The sequence below is a fragment of the Typopeltis vanoorti genome, chromosome 21 (assembly GCF_054136105.1).
Source record: "Typopeltis vanoorti isolate ZY-2024b chromosome 21, IOZ_Tvanoo_1.0, whole genome shotgun sequence".
NCBI lineage: Eukaryota > Metazoa > Arthropoda > Arachnida > Uropygi > Thelyphonidae > Typopeltis > Typopeltis vanoorti.
This window is the reverse complement of record NC_143569.1, coordinates 6,030,134-6,050,692: the sequence shown is the minus strand read 5'-3', so window position 1 is coordinate 6,050,692 and position 20,559 is coordinate 6,030,134. Positions and strand designations below refer to the sequence as shown.

At 34.2% G+C, this 20,559-nt stretch overlaps 1 protein-coding gene across 1 annotated transcript in view; it reads left to right on the top strand.

Annotated features, from left to right (window-relative positions):
- Positions 1–20,559, top strand: part of LOC150094603 (cell adhesion molecule Dscam1-like) — a 435,546-nt gene that overhangs the window by 249,535 nt on the left and 165,452 nt on the right. The window contains exon 5 of the mRNA XM_090411127.1: positions 12,054–12,347. Within this exon, the coding sequence (XP_090267253.1) occupies positions 12,054–12,347 (294 nt within the window). The remainder of the gene's footprint in view (positions 1–12,053; positions 12,348–20,559) is intronic.

Below are 20,559 nucleotides of genomic sequence, written 5' to 3'. Positions count from 1 at the left end.
TGAGGATGCAGGTTAGAGATTCAGCTAAATATCAGTAAGTTCAATAAATTATTTGTTTATTTTCCTCTAGTGTTGTTTAAAGTGTGACGTCACTGATGAGGCACACCCTTCTGGAAACTGCTTCAAGTCAAATAAGCCCTTAAAATTCAATCAAATGGCCTGTTTTCCAAATGATCTCATTGAAAAATTTCCAAAAAATCTCATTTGATGAAGCAGATCTATTTTCACTGCAAGTTATATCTCATCATGTGCAATATTCTTCCTTAGAATTGTAAGCAACCTCGACAGGGAGAGTGAGAGAAGAACTGTTTTTGATGCAAATTCTTACCCAACGTCTTTTGTTGATACTGCTAAGCTGATCAAGATAAAGACTCAGATTTTCCTTATAGAATGGAATTCTGCCTACGCTGTACGAACGCTTGTGGCTTAATCGAATTCTCTGACTAATTAGACCATACGGGGCTTCTTTTCTAAAGAAAAAAAATATCACCTAGCAATAAATATAAATTATTCATATATCAGTTTTGACTTCAAGATCAGTTAATTTGGTTAACAAAACACAAATATATCTTAGGCTGTTACATAATAAAACCAATGAGATGGTTGTATTATGTAACACCCTTAGAAAATTTAATCTGAGAATTACAAGTTTTCAAATTAAAAAATACGATGTAGAGAAAAAATCTCGACGAAATTGTCATTATTGTAAAATTATGCAATAAATGAAACTGAGAACTTCTCATATGTGGTGTAGAGAATATTAGTAAGATTTTCTCATTCCTAACGATATTTTATTTTTTCTAGTTCTATATGATAATTAAAATCAGTAGAAAGAAATTAGTCATTCCTCTTTGGCCTGATTGGTAAGGGAAAGAACTGAATTCGCTAAAATCTATGTTTTGCTTCACATTTGGTTATTTTACTTTTATTCTTTAATTTTATTTACTATTTTAAACAGCCATATTAAAGTTTTTAAATAATGTAGGAAGAATAATTCCACCATTAGTTTCATTTAAAAATACTTTTAGTCATACGAGAAATTATTTATAGTTTTATATATATATATATATATATATATTTCTAATAAATAATTGATTATTATAATTTAAAACAATTCCTCATAATTTTAATAATCAGTGCAAAATATTGATAAAATGCATTTTAGCTTTGTAGCCTGCTGAAATTGAGATACGTTTTTAAATTCTTTGAGAGAGAAAACGAATTCTGTATTTCACGATTATAAAATACAATTAAGAATTTGAATAAACTAAACATTTCCATGACTTTCTTTCGATTTCGTTTTTTTTTTTTTTGAGAAATTGCTCCATTTAAAATCATTACATTTGTCATATGGTTTTGCAGTATAATTGAAGTTCTCTGTTGTTGCAGTTGCCTAGCGACGATCATCGATGCTTAAAGTTAATTAAATCTGCGAGGAAATTGAAACTTTTTCTCCTATTACATGAATATGAACTTATTCGGTTTAGAATTATTGCAGTGGTGGTTTAGTTTAATTTTGTAAAAAAAAATGAAACCACCTTTTCAGTGAAGGAACTAAATCAATATTATTATTACATTTTTTTCCATTCGATTTCCTCAGCAGAATAGAAATCATCAACGTTAACGTATGCTAAACATGGATAAAGGACAGAAAATTTTGATTCATAAAACAAGATGTATTCTGACAAAGATATAAAAAGTAGATGGGAAAACTAACGGCTGATTTCATTATATATATATTTTTTTCTTTTTATATTTTAACTCGGTGTTTTTCTTTATTTCGTTAGCAGATGGCAAGTAGAAATTAATGAAATTATAAATCTGAGAGGAAAATGTCGTACGTGTGGTAATTATTAAATCGGAAGAGGATGGCGATCTAGGAATGCAGTGAATCCTTTAGCAGTTTTAAGTTAATAGATTGAATGACATATTGGTCTTTTACGCTTCACTAACGGCTATATATAACTGGTTTTACATCATTCAATTAGTGAGTGTTTTGTAAATGCTACGCCAAAACAGGTTCCAGAAAACAAAGAAGCATTAGCATTACATACACTGAGTTGTGCTTATCACTTACATGCCCTCCGTTTGGTGGAATGGACTACTTCCTCAAAGTCTTCTCTTTTGCAGGGAGGAGGACATCAGCAAACTAAATAAATATGAGCACTGAGGGACGATAACAGAGTAATGCTACCTGACAAAAGCTAATATACAGGCGCAAGTGCACCGAAAACCTGCTGTAGTACTTATTCGAGTGCAATGGAATCCAATGTATTCAGATATCTTCTGGATGGTCTTCCATCTAGCCACAGGCTGATCTCTGACAGGAAAGAGCTTATTAATGCTAAATCTCGAATTCTGCAAAACTTGTACAAGAAAAGAGTGTATAAAACGGGTCGAATGGCAGTGTAATATAATGATGATTTGAAAAAGAATATATCGAAACGCACTGTAGCAGCTTTACCTTGTTCCAATACTACTAGTACTCTAAACTAAAACTAAGCAATTATAGTACAGTCGTAGTATACTCGTAAATACCGAAACTGTACAAAGAGTTGGAAATCCCATTGGCTGATACAGTTTCAAATGCCATTGGATGAGGTATGCACGAGCAACATGAAACATTTGAATCGTCAGAAATTATTAATGGTATGATACACGGAGTGTGTTTTCTGGCACCACTTTAACCACTACCACAAGATACTACTAGAGGGGCATGTGACTATTCTGCATGGAACGAACCCTAAGACTGACCTTAATGTTTACAGTTTGTACATCCATCTCGTAAGATTGACTTTGATTGAGTAATACACTATTTTATGAGGTAGCAATCATTTGGAATTGGTTCTAGGTCCAAGAAAATTATTTTAATAGACTTCAAGTCTATACAATTTGCAGTCCAATAATTATTACAGTAGCGCATCTGTTGGATTAGGCAGAACTAGCTGTTTGTAATATGGATCCTCTCTGATTTTGTTTAAGATATCAAAAGTAGTCTGGATATCGCCTATAATTGAATTATCGAATTCATAATAAAAGAAATAACTTATCTGGAAATATAAACACAGACTTCATTATTTACATAAAATTTGTTTCTTCTTTTACAAAAAATGTGAAGACTTTTGACAGACGGGGCAAAGTTGTGTAACACTATTTGCCACACAATAAAAATTAGAATTCAGGACTGGGTGGAGCGCAATATGATACTTTATAAGGGGCAACATGGTTTTGTGAAGGGTAGATCTTGCCTTAGAGCAATTTGCTCACTTTCTATAATGAAGTAACAATGGAGTTAGATAAAGGAAATCCTTTTCAGTGATCTTCTTGGACTTTGCAAAGGCATTTGACAAGATTCCACTTGGAACTCTGTTGCATAAATTGGAGCAAATGAGTATGGATCCGATACTAGTGATTTGGATTAGAGGGTGGCTAATTGTTAGATATAAAAGAGTGGTTTATGGTGGAGTGGAGTCCAGTAGAATGCAGGTGACTAGTGGTGTGCCTCAGGACTCAGTGCTTGGTCCTCTGTTATTTAATTTGTACATCAATGATATTGGGAATAGAGTGAAAGAAGATATCCACTTGTTTTCTGATGATGATGCAAAATGGATCCGATACTAGTGATTTGGATTAGAGGGTGGCTAATTGTTAGATATAAAAGAGTGGTTTATGGTGGAGCGGAGTCCAGTAGAATGCAGGTGACTAGTGGTGTGCCTCGGGACTCAGTGCTTGGTCCTCTGTTATTTAATTTGTACATCAATGATATTGGGAATAGAGTGAAAGAAGATATCCACTTGTTTTCTGATGATGATGCAAAATGGATCCGATACTAGTGATTTGGATTAGAGGGTGGCTAATTGTTAGATATAAAAGAGTGGTTTATGGTGGAGCGGAGTCCAGTAGAATGCAGGTGACTAGTGGTGTGCCTCGGGACTCAGTGCTTGGTCCTCTGTTATTTAATTTGTACATCAATGATATTGGGAATAGAGTGAAAGAAGATATCCACTTGTTTTCTGATGATGATGCAAAATGGATCCGATACTAGTGATTTGGATTAGAGGGTGGCTAATTGTTAGATATAAAAGAGTGGTTTATGGTGGAGCGGAGTCCAGTAGAATGCAGGTGACTAGTGGTGTGCCTCAGGACTCAGTGCTTGGTCCTCTGTTATTTAATTTGTACATCAATGATATTGGGAATAGAGTGAAAGAAGATATCCACTTGTTTTCTGATGATGATGCAAAATGGATCCGATACTAGTGATTTGGATTAGAGGGTGGCTAATTGTTAGATATAAAAGAGTGGTTTATGGTGGAGCGGAGTCCAGTAGAATGCAGGTGACTAGTGGTGTGCCTCGGGACTCAGTGCTTGGTCCTCTGTTATTTAATTTGTACATCAATGATATTGGGAATAGAGTGAAAGAAGATATCCACTTGTTTTCTGATGATGATGCAAAATGGATCCGATACTAGTGATTTGGATTAGAGGGTGGCTAATTGTTAGATATAAAAGAGTGGTTTATGGTGGAGCGGAGTCCAGTAGAATGCAGGTGACTAGTGGTGTGCCTCGGGACTCAGTGCTTGGTCCTCTGTTATTTAATTTGTACATCAATGATATTGGGAATAGAGTGAAAGAAGATATCCACTTGTTTTCTGATGATGATGCAAAATGGATCCGATACTAGTGATTTGGATTAGAGGGTGGCTAATTGTTAGATATAAAAGAGTGGTTTATGGTGGAGCGGAGTCCAGTAGAATGCAGGTGACTAGTGGTGTGCCTCAGGACTCAGTGCTTGGTCCTCTGTTATTTAATTTGTACATCAATGATATTGGGAATAGAGTGAAAGAAGATATCCACTTGTTTTCTGATGATGATGCAAAATGGATCCGATACTAGTGATTTGGATTAGAGGGTGGCTAATTGTTAGATATAAAAGAGTGGTTTATGGTGGAGTGGAGTCCAGTAGAATGCAGGTGACTAGTGGTGTGCCTCAGGACTCAGTGCTTGGTCCTCTGTTATTTAATTTGTACATCAATGATATTGGGAATAGAGTGAAAGAAGATATCCACTTGTTTTCTGATGATGATGCAAAATGGATCCGATACTAGTGATTTGGATTAGAAGGTGGCTAATTGTTAGATATAAAAGAGTGGTTTATGGTGGAGCGGAGTCCAGTAGAATGCAGGTGACTAGTGGTGTGCCTCAGGACTCAGTGCTTGGTCCTCTGTTATTTAATTTGTACATCAATGATATTGGGAATAGAGTGAAAGAAGATATCCACTTGTTTTCTGATGATGATGCAAAATGGATCCGATACTAGTGATTTGGATTAGAGGGTGGCTAATTGTTAGATATAAAAGAGTGGTTTATGGTGGAGCGGAGTCCAGTAGAATGCAGGTGACTAGTGGTGTGCCTCGGGACTCAGTGCTTGGTCCTCTGTTATTTAATTTGTACATCAATGATATTGGGAATAGAGTGAAAGAAGATATCCACTTGTTTTCTGATGATGATGCAAAACTGGGAAGAGCGATAGTTAATTCAGATGATGTGGATATCTTACAAGATGACTTAAATAGGCTGGTGGTTTTGGATAAAGTAAATGGCTGCCAGTTTAATGTGGCCAAGTGTAAGTTGATGCACTTCTGAAGGATGAGATCCCATTCTGTTTACTATATTGATGGAACTGAACTGCAGGAAGTTGATGAAGCTAGGGACTTGGGAGTTATTGTGGACAGAGAACTTAAGTTTCGAGGGCATATTGCAAAGGTTGCCAAAACTTCACATCAGATTACATGGTTATTGAGGAACACACTAACAAGCAGGGATAAGGAAGTGATTGTCACACTTTATAAAGCATTAATAAGACCTCATTTGGACTATTGTGCACAGATCTGGTCACCTAGATTTCTTGGTGATGTGGAAATGGTGGAGAGGATTCAGAGGCGGATTACGAAAATTGTTGCAGGCCTGTGGGATGTCTCCTATGAGGATAGACTGGAGGTCTGTGGACTTCAAAAACTAGTTGATAGACGTATGAGAGGAGATATGATAGAGGCATATAAATTATTAAAAGGTTTTATAGGATTGATACTGATAACCTTTTAAGACCAGTGAAGGAAGGGAGGGAACGAGGGGTCATCCCTGTAGATTGTGTAAGAGTGTGGTTAACAAGGGTGTTAAGACTAGATTTTTTGCTTGGAGGGTTGTAAATGGCTGGAATGCGTGGTTATCAATGCTTCATCTGTGAATGAATTTAAGGGAAAGTATGACAGGTATTGTGTGAATAACGGTTAGTATGTCAGTGTTGGGTCTCCGCGATGAGTCTTTTGACTCCATGGAGGCACCTTACATAATAATAATAATAATAATAATAATAATAATAATAATGATTTTTTTTAATAATAATAATTTTTTTTATTGTTCTTTCAAATATTTACATATGTACAATGATCATCTATTCAGTATATTATTTTTCAAGGTTCAGCACTTTGTGCTACATATAATGAGATTTAAATAGTAATGATGATAACAGTTTTTTTTATATAACAATCATAATAATAATTTACAATTATATTGTTCAGAGTTACATAAGTTGTATAATATTACATGTTGTGGTTTACTATTTTTTTTCAAGTTTGAAAAGGTGTGATTATACAACAGTATTTACACATATGCAATCTGAATATTATGTGTCCTTATTTTGACAAACATACGGTGTAAACTCATGATTTACTTTTAAAATATTTTTTTTTACATTGCATACATTTGTTACAGCTATTATATACATTGCATACATTTGTTACAGCTATTATATACATTACATTCATTTGTTTACATATGATACATTACTTACATTTGTTTACATGTGATATTTACATTACTTACATTGGTTTACATATAATACATACATTGATTTTCTTGTGATACGTACATTACATGCATTTGGTTACATATGATACATCTTGGATGAGAACTAATTTTTTTTTTCCCTTTTCATCCTCGAAGCTTAAATGTAAGCTTATCTGAGGATGACACCAGTTGGTTATTATGTATTGATTTTTTTTTTTTTTGCTGTGTTAGGATGCTACGGAATTTATGATTGAGAAATTCGCGCGCGCGCACTCACACGCACACGAGCACCCCCCCCGCCCCAACACACATAATAAATTGGAATGTACTCATGCGTCGCTGAACTGGAAGCCTGAGCGAATATATTGTGTTTCATTAAGTTTGTATGGTATTTTGGGTGCGTGTTTCTTGTTCGTAGTATGTCCTTAGAGCTCTTTTCAGGCTATTGTAGTTTGTAAGGTTTCTGTATTCAAAAGGTAATTTGTTTATCATATCTGGGATGTAGAAGTTTCGCGTGGCCTTTCCGTAGTGATTATTGTATTTATATGTGATATAATTAGTAGTCTGAGGTCTTGTTATACGGTATATATTTCTAACTGTCCTGTAGTTGGCATCGAAATAATGTTTTAGCAAGGCTGCATAGTGACATAAATGTTTTGCTGTCAGTATTTTGTGTTCTGCCATTGCAATGTTTATAAGGTCGTGATTTTCTCTTTGTTCCCAAAAGATCAGTTTTGTCATTTTGTACTGTAGCGACATTAATCTATTTAATTTGTAGGGTGCACAGAAAGCAAACGTTGTTATAGCGTATCTTAGTATATAATAATAATAATAATAATAATAATATATTATTATTATTATTATTATTTTCTCATCTATTGCTCTCAACCTCAGTGATTGTGAGAGTGGAAAGGCCAGTTATTTACTTATTTTCAAATAAATGTTCTGGCTAGAAAGAATGCCTCTCCTCGTTTTAGGAAATAAAAATACGGGAAAAATTAGATAATAATAATAATAATAATAATAATTTTGCACTGGTTTGAATTGTCCAGTTGAAAAATGATCTCAGACACAATTGTTGTGTGGAGGAAAAAACAAGAAAATATTATATATTCTAAGTACATTTATAAGTGTACATAAGTACACTAGCTTATATATTATTAAAATTTGCCGATATATAGACTCATCCTGCAATTTCTATGAAATTAGCGCTGCAGGAAAAAGACAATCTTAGGTCGTTTCCAGTCATCGACCTATAAAGGTTTTTGAAGTAAGTTTTGATCTTTAGTAATAAGTTGATTCTCTTTTTTTTCCACTTAGTTCTGAAGAAATTCAGGTTTTAACCTTCTTTAAATCAACAAAACTGACCTCAGACGTAGGGTACACGCAATAAATAATAGTTAGAATTAGGAACATTACTTCTCATCTATTGCTCTCAACCTCAGTGATTGTGAGAGGGGAAAGGCCAGTTATTTACTTATTTTCAAATAAACGTTCGGGCTGGAAAGAATGCCTCTCCTCGTTTTAGGAAATAAAAATACGGGAAAAATTTCATTATTGTTATTAGTAGTAAGAAGACTTCTGCAAACAACAACTACAACAAAGATGTGAATTAAAAAGAAAGAAACTAAAATGAATAAAAACAAAAGGATAAACTTCTTCGTCCTAGAGATTTTTAAGAGTACCATAATTACACTCAGTTATTTTGTCGTTAAGCTATATTGCCACGAAATAAAATTGCACTTACTTGCTAACCTTTTAACATCTTTAAGGAAGATTAATGATAATTCCTAGAGTACATGTATATGGTAAAGGATCTTATGTATGAGCCATGCACTATTTCCGTCAATCCTTGCTCATGTTCCCACTAACTAGTTTCATTTGTATTAGATGCAAATATAGCAGGTTATGAAGGACTTCACATTATAATATGTTGATGCGATTTGCTAACAAAATAATAAATTCTGTAATAAATCTACACTTACTAAGAGAGTCAGTATTTTAAAAGTCCTATTAAAGTGGATATGGAAAGATTTATTATAGAAAATAAATACACATTTATTTACATTTTTTTAAAATATTTACATAGCTACTAAATATTTCTTTTAGATATAAATCTCACATTCTGAATTAAAAAAGTATTTCGGATTATCAGATTAATTTTTTTAAATATTTCTATGTGTTGATGGATGATTTATTTTGTAATAATTCTCAAATAAAAAATTTATTTTTCTTTCTATAATGGACAATATTAGTTTTGTCGTCATTTATTAAATTTAGTCTATTTTTTACATTTGCCCATAAATATCCTTTTTGTATTACTGATCAGCCTATAAATAACAGTTTAAATGTGCATCAATTACTGTACACGATTTAGTTTTCTGATATACTTTTGTATTGTTTCAAAATTCATCACTCGTTTGATTTATACACAGCTACTTTTCTCCACAAGAAGTTTAACAAATGAAATGCAGGTAAGATTCTTTCCCGTCACTCTGTGTTGACAGTTTTTTGAATAAATGAATGCATGAATGATTGATCTTCTACAATAAAGGATTCTGATAAACCCGAGTAGTTTGTCATAGTCTTGTAGCAGTCAAATCTCGCAGTCTGTACACACATCAGCAACACTAGCTACGGAACTGTGGGGCGCTAGTTGCGTGACTTTCTTTAATAAATTAAGGTTGCTTACTGAATTCCTAATTTAGTTTGATTTAAGGTTGGCTTCCGCAGCGGGAAACAACTCCGAAATTCTGTTCTTGTAAATTAAATGACGACCGTATTCAAAGTCAGATTCACTTAATTCTTAAACCCTACTGACTTCCGTGCATTCTAGTACTTATTATAAACGGCGTGTATAAACCAGTGTATCTAGCGAGTTTGTTTTTAGAAATTGGGCTTATTGTGAATGCTCTTCGTAAAACGCTTCCTTAGCGGAATAAAATTGCACTTGCTAACTTTTTAACGTCTATAAGGAAGATTAATGATGATTCCTAGAGTACATGTATATGGTAAGGGATCTTATGTATGAGCCATGCACTATTTCCGGCTCTGATGATTATAATTAAAAGACTAGCACAGGTGCACAAATTATGTATCGCTTTCATGTAAGTGATGGAAATGATTTATATCAGTTTATCGCATACATTTGCGCTATTCTTCCTCATAAGTCTTCATTATCTTTAATTTGTTATATGCACTGCGTGGAAAGAAGTCAACGGACACCATAATATGAGGAACAAAAAGCCATGGAGCCCTCCTTAATGCGACGTAGGATACTTCCTTTCGCTGAAATGACTGCAGCAATCGTATTAAATCTAAATTTAATATGGGATCATACTTTCCACAGGCGTATGATAGCGATCATGCACACTCTGAAAGAGACGCTCACTGGGCATCCGTCATACCCACATCCGTCCATCTGCTGGGTAGAGAGTGTAGCGTGATTCGTCGCTCGCTCCATAAAACATCTTTTTAGTTTTCCGCGTCCAACTGTACACGCTCTTTTCAGTGATGAAAAATCACTGGACACGACGCTGCATGTTCGTTCGGGCAATGTGGAGCTTGTATATTTCCTACCATGGAAACTCATGTTGTGAGCCTCTGTAAGGATTGTTTTGTGCAAACTTCCTTCTTTTGAATTCTGTGGTCACTTTCGGTGAGTGTAATGAGTCGTCCACTGCGGATAGTACTTGCAGTTGACTCCCTGCGGTTCCATCTTAGTAGTATCACTGACCTGAGATGGCTCAATTTGCGAACAAATAGACCTGCAACATGACATCCTATCATAAACGCCTCTTTTAAACTCCGTCAATTCCCTTCTAGCAGTCATTTCACTCGGAGAAAGTTGCACTGATCTGGGAACATCACGTTCCTCCATTTTATAATACACTGCTACAAACATGTGACTCGTTACATCACGCGATGCACCTTGCCAATGGGGTGTCTGTGGACCTTTCCAAGCAGTGTATTTATATATTATTACAATCCAGCAAAAGGTTGTAAACATTCAGCACATATACAGTGGGAGGGCGCTGAGGGTTACATAAGCGACACTTCTCTAGACCATCATGTCAGAGTGAAAGCCCACAGTAGTGCGTTGTGTCATCATGTTATACAATTTTCGAAATATTTCTTTAATATCATCTAGTTTGGAATTCTGCGCCGCTGATCATGCTTCAATTATTTTCGGCAATGCAGAAGAAAACATTTAGACGCGACTAGTTTACATTGGGATTGAAAAAATTCACGTCATGCTTAAAGACAGGGAGCAGTAGTCATGTACGCAGGGCTTTGTAAAAGAGTCTAGATACAGAAAAATAAATTAAGTTTTTTTTACTGATAGATCAACACAAAATAATAATCGATATATCAGTTTATCACGATCATTAACAAATTGATTCAATATATTGAATTTTGGAAACGAGCTGATTACACTAATAAATACACGGATATACTACTACTTCAATAAGTAGTAGATATAATTAAGTGAAATAATGTTAGTCTTTCGTTGGGATAAATTAGAGATCCATGGACAACTGCTTAAGAAAAATCTTTCTTGCCCATAGTGTCTGGATACACATAAACACTGTTAGTATACTTGATTATCTCTTTAGATCTTTGACTATACGAACTATACCCACGTTATCGGTGATGCAAAAATCAGTTTTTGTTTAAAACACCATGTAGTTCTCGATTATTATCTCAATAACTACCTAAATGTACTGGCGTTGTATTTTCTCATCTCTCTTTTTCAGGGCAAGTATAGAAAAAATGCATGAATCTGATAATCACATAGGAATCCTATGGAAGAGTGTACACACTCTTCCATAGGATTATGGAAGAATGTAATAGCGTAATGGTAAGTAAACTGACAGACAGACTTGACGAATTTCCTCTTTAAATTATGATAACAGGTAACTTTCTCATGCCTTGCTTCAATAATAAATCTAAAGCACTAATTCATAGAATCATTCGCAATAATATTAGGAGTGATTTTTAAGAAATCTTAAGCCTCAGTTATTGTTCTCCTTTCATACGAGTAGCTTTTCAGAAGATGTTCGTGTTTCAGTGTTGCGATTAATACGTTCAGAACGGTGTGCTATTGAAATGCCGGTTCCATGACTGGCATTAGTCATATCATTTGCAGGAAGATGTTTACATTCATGCTTCACTGAATGTCCTTTTATTTCCTTTCCCCCCTTCAGATACCACCAGTACAGTTCGACCGCGAATTACGGATGCGAAGTTGCACGTCACTGGAAAACGAGGAGAGGCTGTAGCCCTTCCGTGCGCTGCACAGGGATACCCTGTCCCTAGTTTCCGATGGTACAGAGAAGAAACCGGACAACGTAGCCCATTAACTATAGGTCACCGCATCATGCAGCTTGAAGGAACTCTAGTCATTCATCAGGCGACCACCGAGGACAGCGGGAAGTACGTGTGCGTTGTCAATAACAGCGTTGGAGAAGAGCAGGCTCACACTCAGCTGCTCATTATAGGTAAGCACTTATTGGTTGCCAGTTATGCGATATTTGAAAAGCATTACATTTCGCTAATGCTGGCGTTGTTGTAGTAGTTGCATAATTTGCATTTCTCTTTTCCACGTAGTTTTGAGAACATCCCTAGAACGATTTGATGATTATTTTGTTTCAGTTCAATCAATATCAGGCCATTTAATTGCACAGAAGCAATGAGAATATACTGAATTGTTATGATTTTTATTTTCAAATAATTTTTTTATGGTTGCATAAAGAATTATTCTTGCGATTTGTTTTTCCATTATTGCAAGAATAATCTGAATTTTAATTATAAAGAAATCTCCAAATTAACGTTATAGTAATTAGCAAGTTCAGTCATTTCGTATACCGAACTGCGAAGAATTGTGATACTCTTTTGTGCCTTAACAAGAAGTTTTCAGACACTTTCTCAGGTCTGTGTTAGTTGGCCTCAGGCTATCCTCGTTCGTCTTCTTCAAGGATTGCCTTGGCTTTCTCATCAAGAACAGCTGTTGCGTTGTACATCTAGGGGAAAGCGGGTAACATTATTTCTACAGCTTCTGCTTACTTAGCTACTAAGAAAACCACTAGTTGTTAAATGAAGTTCCCAGTCTTTCAGAGGTCATATCATAAGTTGTTCTATTTTCCCATGCATAAGTTTGTCATTATCAGATCAGAAATAAAAACGATTTTGAGAAAGGTAAATAATTAAATATAAAAACTTTTAAGGAGTAGACGATATAGTGCATTGTAAACTACGATATTTATCAAGTTTCAGATTTACAATAAGCTACATAACACTTCTTAAACTAAATGTTGTTGTTTAACAGCTAGTTTAATTGACAGTTAGCGTAGAAAAATTAACGACTCTACCATTGCAGACTCATTAGTTTTAATTTTGGCCATCCTATTGATCACGAAATTAAAATTTGATGTTGGAATTTTTTCGGCAACACCATGAGTATAGTGCTTAACAAGGAATAGTAAGAACTATTCGTCTAATTCGTTATTCTGAGGAATGGAAATTAAGCTCAGAGTGTGAAGTTCTTCATCTTGGTCAGTAAAAATCCAAGGAGAGTCTGCACCTGGTTTTTGGATAAGGATAAATTCAAATGAGTGCAAGAAGAACGGACCAAGCTGAAGTAGTGCAATGAATGCGAAATATTTCTATGAATTCCTTTCGTATATTGCAGGATCTTCTCTAGTAGATAGACACAATGATCCAATTATATGAAAAACGATCGTTATATCCCATTAGTTAGAGTACCTCATTAGTTAGAGTAAGGAGTTCCTTTTTAAGAAACGATATTGATATATGCTGAACAGAGTGCTGAGAAGAGATACCAGATTAATACATATCATTAATTATTACGCTTTTGAAGAAAAGACAATTTCGAATTTGTAGATCAGAAACTTTAGAGATAAGACGAATAAGAGGATTTCATTAAAGTTATTAAGGAAATGGATAAGATGAATTAATATTTTTACATTTTCTCAGAAGCGCTTACCGCGGGAATAATTTTATACTTATTAAATATTGTTGCTGTAGGTTAGATTAAAGAAATATTATTTAGTAAATTTCTTTACTTAATATATTTTTAATATATTTTAATATATTTTTAATAAATTTCTTAATGGAAAATATTGTAGCAACAGATACAATAAGCGTATTGAAGCGGACCTAAATAATATTTGGAGTGCACTAATATTATAACTGATATCCGTGTAGTTTTTCAGTGACTGTTTGCTTATTTTGACACATTATTTTACCTGTGAAGAGTGCCTTTTATCACTCTGATAAGCTATTCTTATTTGAAGTGGTTATTAACACAACGGGACATCCTGTGATTCAGAATATCCCTTTGCAGTTCATGTTCTAATGATGTCGAATCAACGTAAGTTAAGTAGGGTCTATATTTGTGATGAGAATTAAGATAAAACTTTGTACTCTTCGCATTGAAGTTAGCCTCATATGGAATCATTTTGGAAACCAGTCTTTGACGGCGATTAAAATTAAATGCACTGAGAATTATTCTCTGCACCACAGAACTTAGTTTCTTCCTTTATCAGTTCAAGAAACATTTTCCGGAATAATTTGTTTACGCTACAACTGGATAATTCCTGCTTCCATTACATGTGAGCTCCGTTCATTATCCCACAATTAGTTTACTTGTAGCGAATATCCTTTAGTCTTGTTAAATGTGCAGGGCAAGATAATGCAGCCATTCCTCTTGCTACGAAGACAACCATTTATCTTTGAGCTGCTGAATTTGATGCTTTGAACAAGGTTTCTAGAACATCGCTTGCGCTATCAGCTTCTCTTAAAGGAGGACTGATCGATTCTAGGTATTACTTATCAAGCACATTTATTATAACAGTTACTGCTTTATTCCTTATGTTTCAGAATAGATGAATTCAGGGCTTGACCGCAGGCAGAATTATTTGAAGAAGCAGCACATTAACCCACTTGTTTGATGCATTTCATGTTATTTGTCCGTACAGGTCCAGATATCAATATACTAAGATACCGATATATTTGATATATCTTTGGTGAAACTTTCATGGAGAATTTAAATCTTCACTGTGTGTGTGTGTGCGCGCGCGCGTGCTCGTACCGTGTCGAAACGAGGCGTCGTGTAAAACTGGCAATACTGTTTTCTTCCATTAGGTGGAATTACTTGCACGATCCACACGACTGATATGACAACCCAGTTAGCTGAGTCTCTCCGTAGGAAACTTTGTGCTGTATGATGTAACGCAATTTTATATTCAGTTTCTTCAAGGTTGATGGTTAGGTCATATGTAAGATTATTAATATTGTGAATAATAAGAATGATAAAGAAACTTGAAACCCTCAACCGTTTCAAAAGCATTGCAAATCTTCACCGGTTTTATGAATGTTTTCCGCTGTAATTTCAATACAATACAATACAATACAATTTCATTACAATAAGACAATAAAATACAATTTCAACACAATAATGTGTGTACAACTTTGATAAGCCTGCTTCATATTTTTCTATTTTTCATACGAGTATTTCTTAATTTCTCTATAAAATGACATATCAAATGTTTTGTTTCCAAAAGGAAATAAAATTTTTGATATAAAAGATACGAAGCCAAGTATGAAACAGCGTTATCTATCAGAACACTCCTTAAGAATAATCGTTCTTCTAGAGAACAGAAACTCGAAATGAGCTATTACAGCTACACTACCATTAAAATAATAGCACAGCAACAAACGATAAGATACTAGAAAGTGATGCAGATAATTCGTAATCAGGAAGTAATGTCGCAAAGAAATGAGGTTCTGAAGGGTTTTTCGTTTTGGAATGGGAAAACAACCTTATATATATATATATATATATATATATATATACAGGCAGCTCTCGGTTTACGCCGATTCACAATAACGCCGGTTGCCTGCGCGTGCTTTCTTACTGTAGTGTGGTTGACTGAGAAACGACGCTAGCAGGCTCTAGTGTTTGAGTGTTTACCGAGCTACTACGTATATGTATCAAACCTAGTTTTAATGTTGAATCTACCTAATTGTTCTATTTCATTTTTTTTTTACGTACATACGTATTTAAATTGATAAAGTACGTAATTACATACCATGTCTGATAATAGAGGTGCAGAAAAATTAGCAGAACTTGGTGTTAAGAAGGCGCGGAAATCAATCACACTTGAAAAGAAGATGGAAACGATTCGAAGAATGGAAGATGCGCAGACACGTGGTAATGTCTGTAGACGTATGAACTTACCTCCATCGACTGTTACTACAATTATGAAAAATGCAAATAGAATAAAACAGTCTGCGCAACAATCTACGGCAGTACTAAATGCAAAACATGTAAGTTATAGCAGGGATAAACTTCATGAAAAAATGGAAAAATTATTATCATTATGGGTGGATGACTTGAATCAGAAAAACATTCCTCTGACGCAGGCTGTTATAACTGGGAAAGCAAAAACAATTTTTGAGGATCTTAAAAAGACAGATGGAGGCGAAGAAACATTTTTAGGAAGCAAAGGTTGGTTCATGAGATTTAAGTCGCGAAGTAAGTGCCATAGTGTCAAGTTATGTGGTGAGGCGGCAAGTGCAGATGTTGCGGCAGCGGATGCTTTCCTTAAGAATTTCAAGACTGTGTAGAACAAGGAAGTTATCCTCCTGATCCCATCTTTAATGTTGATGAGACTGGGCTCTACTGGAATAAATTGCCATCACGCACCTTCTTTTCCTGTGAAGAACGTTCCGCTCCAGGTTTTAAAGCTGAAAAAGATAGACTTACGCTTTTGTTGGGCGCAAATGTCTCCGGAACTTTGAAGCTTAAACCAGTGTTGGTGCACCATTCAAAGACACCACGCATCTTCAAGGGTCTAAACGCCATGCTGCCAGTCTGTGGGAAATGGAACAAGAAAACTTGGGTTACACAAGACGTTTTTATAGATTGGTACACAAATTATTTTTGTCCTACCGTGCTTCGCTTCTGTAAAGAAAATGATTTGCCAGCCAAGGCATTGCTTCTCTTGGATAATGCCCCTGGACATTCTCAAAACCTTGCTGAAATAAGAACACCATTGGATGTCAAGATTGTTTACATGCCCCCAAACACAATATCGCTTTTGCAACCGATGGATCAAGGGATTATATCATCTTCAAAGCCTATTACCTCCGTATAACATATATGGAAATGGTAAGAGTCTTGGACACTTCAGAAGAAACTATTGAAGACTATTGGCGGTCATTCGATATTTTGAAGGTCGTTAACAACATCGAGGCAGCTTGGAACGACGTGTCAGCAAAAGTGTTTAAAAGGAGCATGGCGAAAACTTCTTCCAGCATTTAGGCACGACTTCGAGGAATTAGAGCAAGAGGAGAATGTTATTGAAGATGTTACCAAGCTTGCACAAGAGGTGGGATTGTACGATATTACAGTTGAAGATGTGACAGAAGTCTTAGAGAGCCATGATAAACCGCTTTACAATGAAAGAATTAGCAGAACAATTAAGTCAATATCCAAAGGAGGAGAAGAAAATGAAGGAGGTACTCTGAGAGATATGAAAACGCCCGATTTACAGCGTATCCTTGCAAGCATAGAGACATTGACTGATGAACTCTGCGAAATGGACCACGATTGGGAACGTAAAAAGGAGTGTAATCGCATCTATTCGACCTTACATTGAACTCCTTAAAGAAAGAAAAAGAAAAGCTAGGCAGTTAACACAGGATACTTTTTTGAAAAAAATGAGTGATCCGAAACCAGGAACTTCAACATAGAAATATGTAATATCTTTCCGAAGTTTCATATTTTTTGTATATAATTTTGTTTTGTTTGCATTATTAATAACTTTATTTTAACAAATAAAATTATTTGTTAATAATTTTATTTGTTAATATATGCATGTATTCTCAAAGCTTTAAATATAATAATGTTACACATACTTCATGGTCATATTTTTTTACTGCGCGGAACATAACTTTGTACCTCCCATTAAAATTGGGTTCGTTTTACCCCGATTCGGTTTACGCCCGTTTTTTCAGAGATGGAACTGAGGTGTAAACCGAGGGCTGCCTGTATATACTGTATATATATATATATATCAATTTCGTGCATTAAAATGTTTACCGAAAAAATAACAGAAAATAAAACTATGATAATCCTGCTCTGAGTCTTGGACTGTTCCATTCCCGGGTTTTATTACATTATTGTCAAAACATTTTATTTGTGTAATAAACTCTCCTCCTTCACTTGGACTTCTGAATAGGAAATTGATCACTCAATACTAACTCACAGATGAAGATTTGTATTTGTTTATTAATGGTTTACTGTTCGGGAACGAGGCCAAGCTTAATACTTTGTGTATTTTATAATGCACAGAAGCAAGAAAAAAAAATAATAAAATCCTTTGCTTGCCCAGAAAATCCTTTAGTATCTTATTAAATACTTTTTATGTTGCTTTTGAATATTTTATTCATGAAAGACAATTCTTATGATAATGTTCGTTATTTTCAGACTAATAATTATTAGTATTAGTCATCGCTAAGAAATGATAATATTAATACTATAGATTAATAGCATGATTATATAAACGATAGATTTAAAAGAATTAAAAAAATTTAAAAAAAATGACATTTATGAGCCTGATAATACAAAAGTGTTCTTTCTGGGTTAGTGTGATAAATGCATATATAAAGCTTTTCACGAACAAAGGAAACAGAATTGCATTAAGAAACATTACTAAACGTTAAATTCAAGAGTCTTATGTATAATACAAACCAGTTAACGATATTATATGCAATAATAATGCTAACATTTTACGGACTTGAACGAAACATCAAAAGATTTTTATACGTTAAAGAAGCTATAACATTATCTGTGTCGGGATTATTGCGAGAAAGATGTTTGTAACTTAGTTCTTAATGTCTGTACAGAGTAGTTTTCTATTTAACATTACAAGCAATAAAACTATGATGCACAATATACTCTAGTGCATTATGGTTCCGTTGAGACTGCCATTTTCGGGATAGAACCTACGGTCGTTAAAAATACGAGAGGCCATCGTTAAAACGATGGCCTCTCTCTCGTTCCACGTGTTTGTTTTGGAATTTTTCAGTTGAATTTTCATTTTCTTTTCTTTTCCTTCTGTTCAGTATACAAATCAGTACATAAACATTTCATACGCCTGCTCTATCAATGAGTAGGCGTATGAAATGTTTAAATTCATGTGAATATTTTATCTGAATTATAAATAACTTATTCTCAACAAATAAGATAATTAATCCATGCTTTCATATTCTAAATGGAACTTTTAAATGGAGACATCAGGAAACGTGTGAAAATATAAACTCCAATTAAGAGGATTTAGTGAACGATAAATAGAGAAATATTTGTTGAATTTCTTAACTAAATTAACACAGTCCTAATCTAAATCTAAATTTCTATCAGACTTTAGAATGGGAAAGTGATAACTTGAAAACATTCTATTTAGTTTGACTAATTAACTGCGGCTTACCTTCTAAATTTAAAAATACAAAATGCGAATCCTATTTCTCTATTTTTTCGTCATCTTACTAGCAGATACCCTTTGATTTGGGTACAGCAAGTTACTCTATAGCGACCTAGCTGAATAACAGATTGGAGATTAGCCAGTGAATAAAATAGTGACATGACTCTCTTGTTTTCTCCATATTACCGTGATTACGGAGGACGGAATGCTTTTTACTGCCTGTGCGTTTCATCTGATATTTACCGTATGCACATGATGTAAGGAGATCAAATTTTATCGTTATCCCTCTGTTTCAGAGTCGAAATATAGTAGTAAATATCCTACTTATGAGTGTTTTACAAAGTAATCATCTATTATATTGATTAAAAAAATATTTACGTTTGTTCATATTACTCTTAGCCTAATCTATTTAATGATATTTCATGAAATGTTTCCAGTCATTTCAGTTTTGGTTTCAATGGAACTCTTTCTACTGAAAAAAAAAGTCTAAAAAACGATATAAAATTCAGCTCTGACAAACAAGTGGTATCGAAATTCAGTATTTCGATTTATATTAGTTGAGTCATCAGGATTTTGGTTTAAACCTGACTGTGTTTTGTTGAAAAATTACGCAAAAATTTCCGTAATGATACAAAATTAAACTTTGCGAATGGCAGTAAATCAACTGAAAGAAATCAGCCTGAAAGAAACAAGAAACAGAAAATCACCTGGAGTTTATATCAAATATAAATAACTATATAAATACGCAGGAACAAGATTCAAAGAAAGACTCTTATTATTTTTAAATAAAATTTATTCAACTGGTATCCCCCCAATAGAATGGAAAAAAGCAATTGGGATTCCTATCTTTAAAAAAGTTATTAGAGATGACCCTAAAAACTATAGAGGTATCAGTATACTAAATTCCTGTTACAAAATATATAGCAGAATCTTAAATACCAAACTAATGAAACATTCCGAAAACTTTATTTTAGAAGTACAGAATGAATTTAGAAAAGGATGATCATGTATAGACCCGGCCTTTTGCCTAAAATTAATAATAGAGAAAATAAGAGAATACAATTTAGAAACACATATTGCATTTATTGACTTTGAAAAAGCATTTGATAAAGTTAAAAGAAACATATTATTTAACATATTAAAAGAAAGACAAATACGAAATAATATCCTAAAAGCCATCAAAAGTATATATCAAAACAATCAA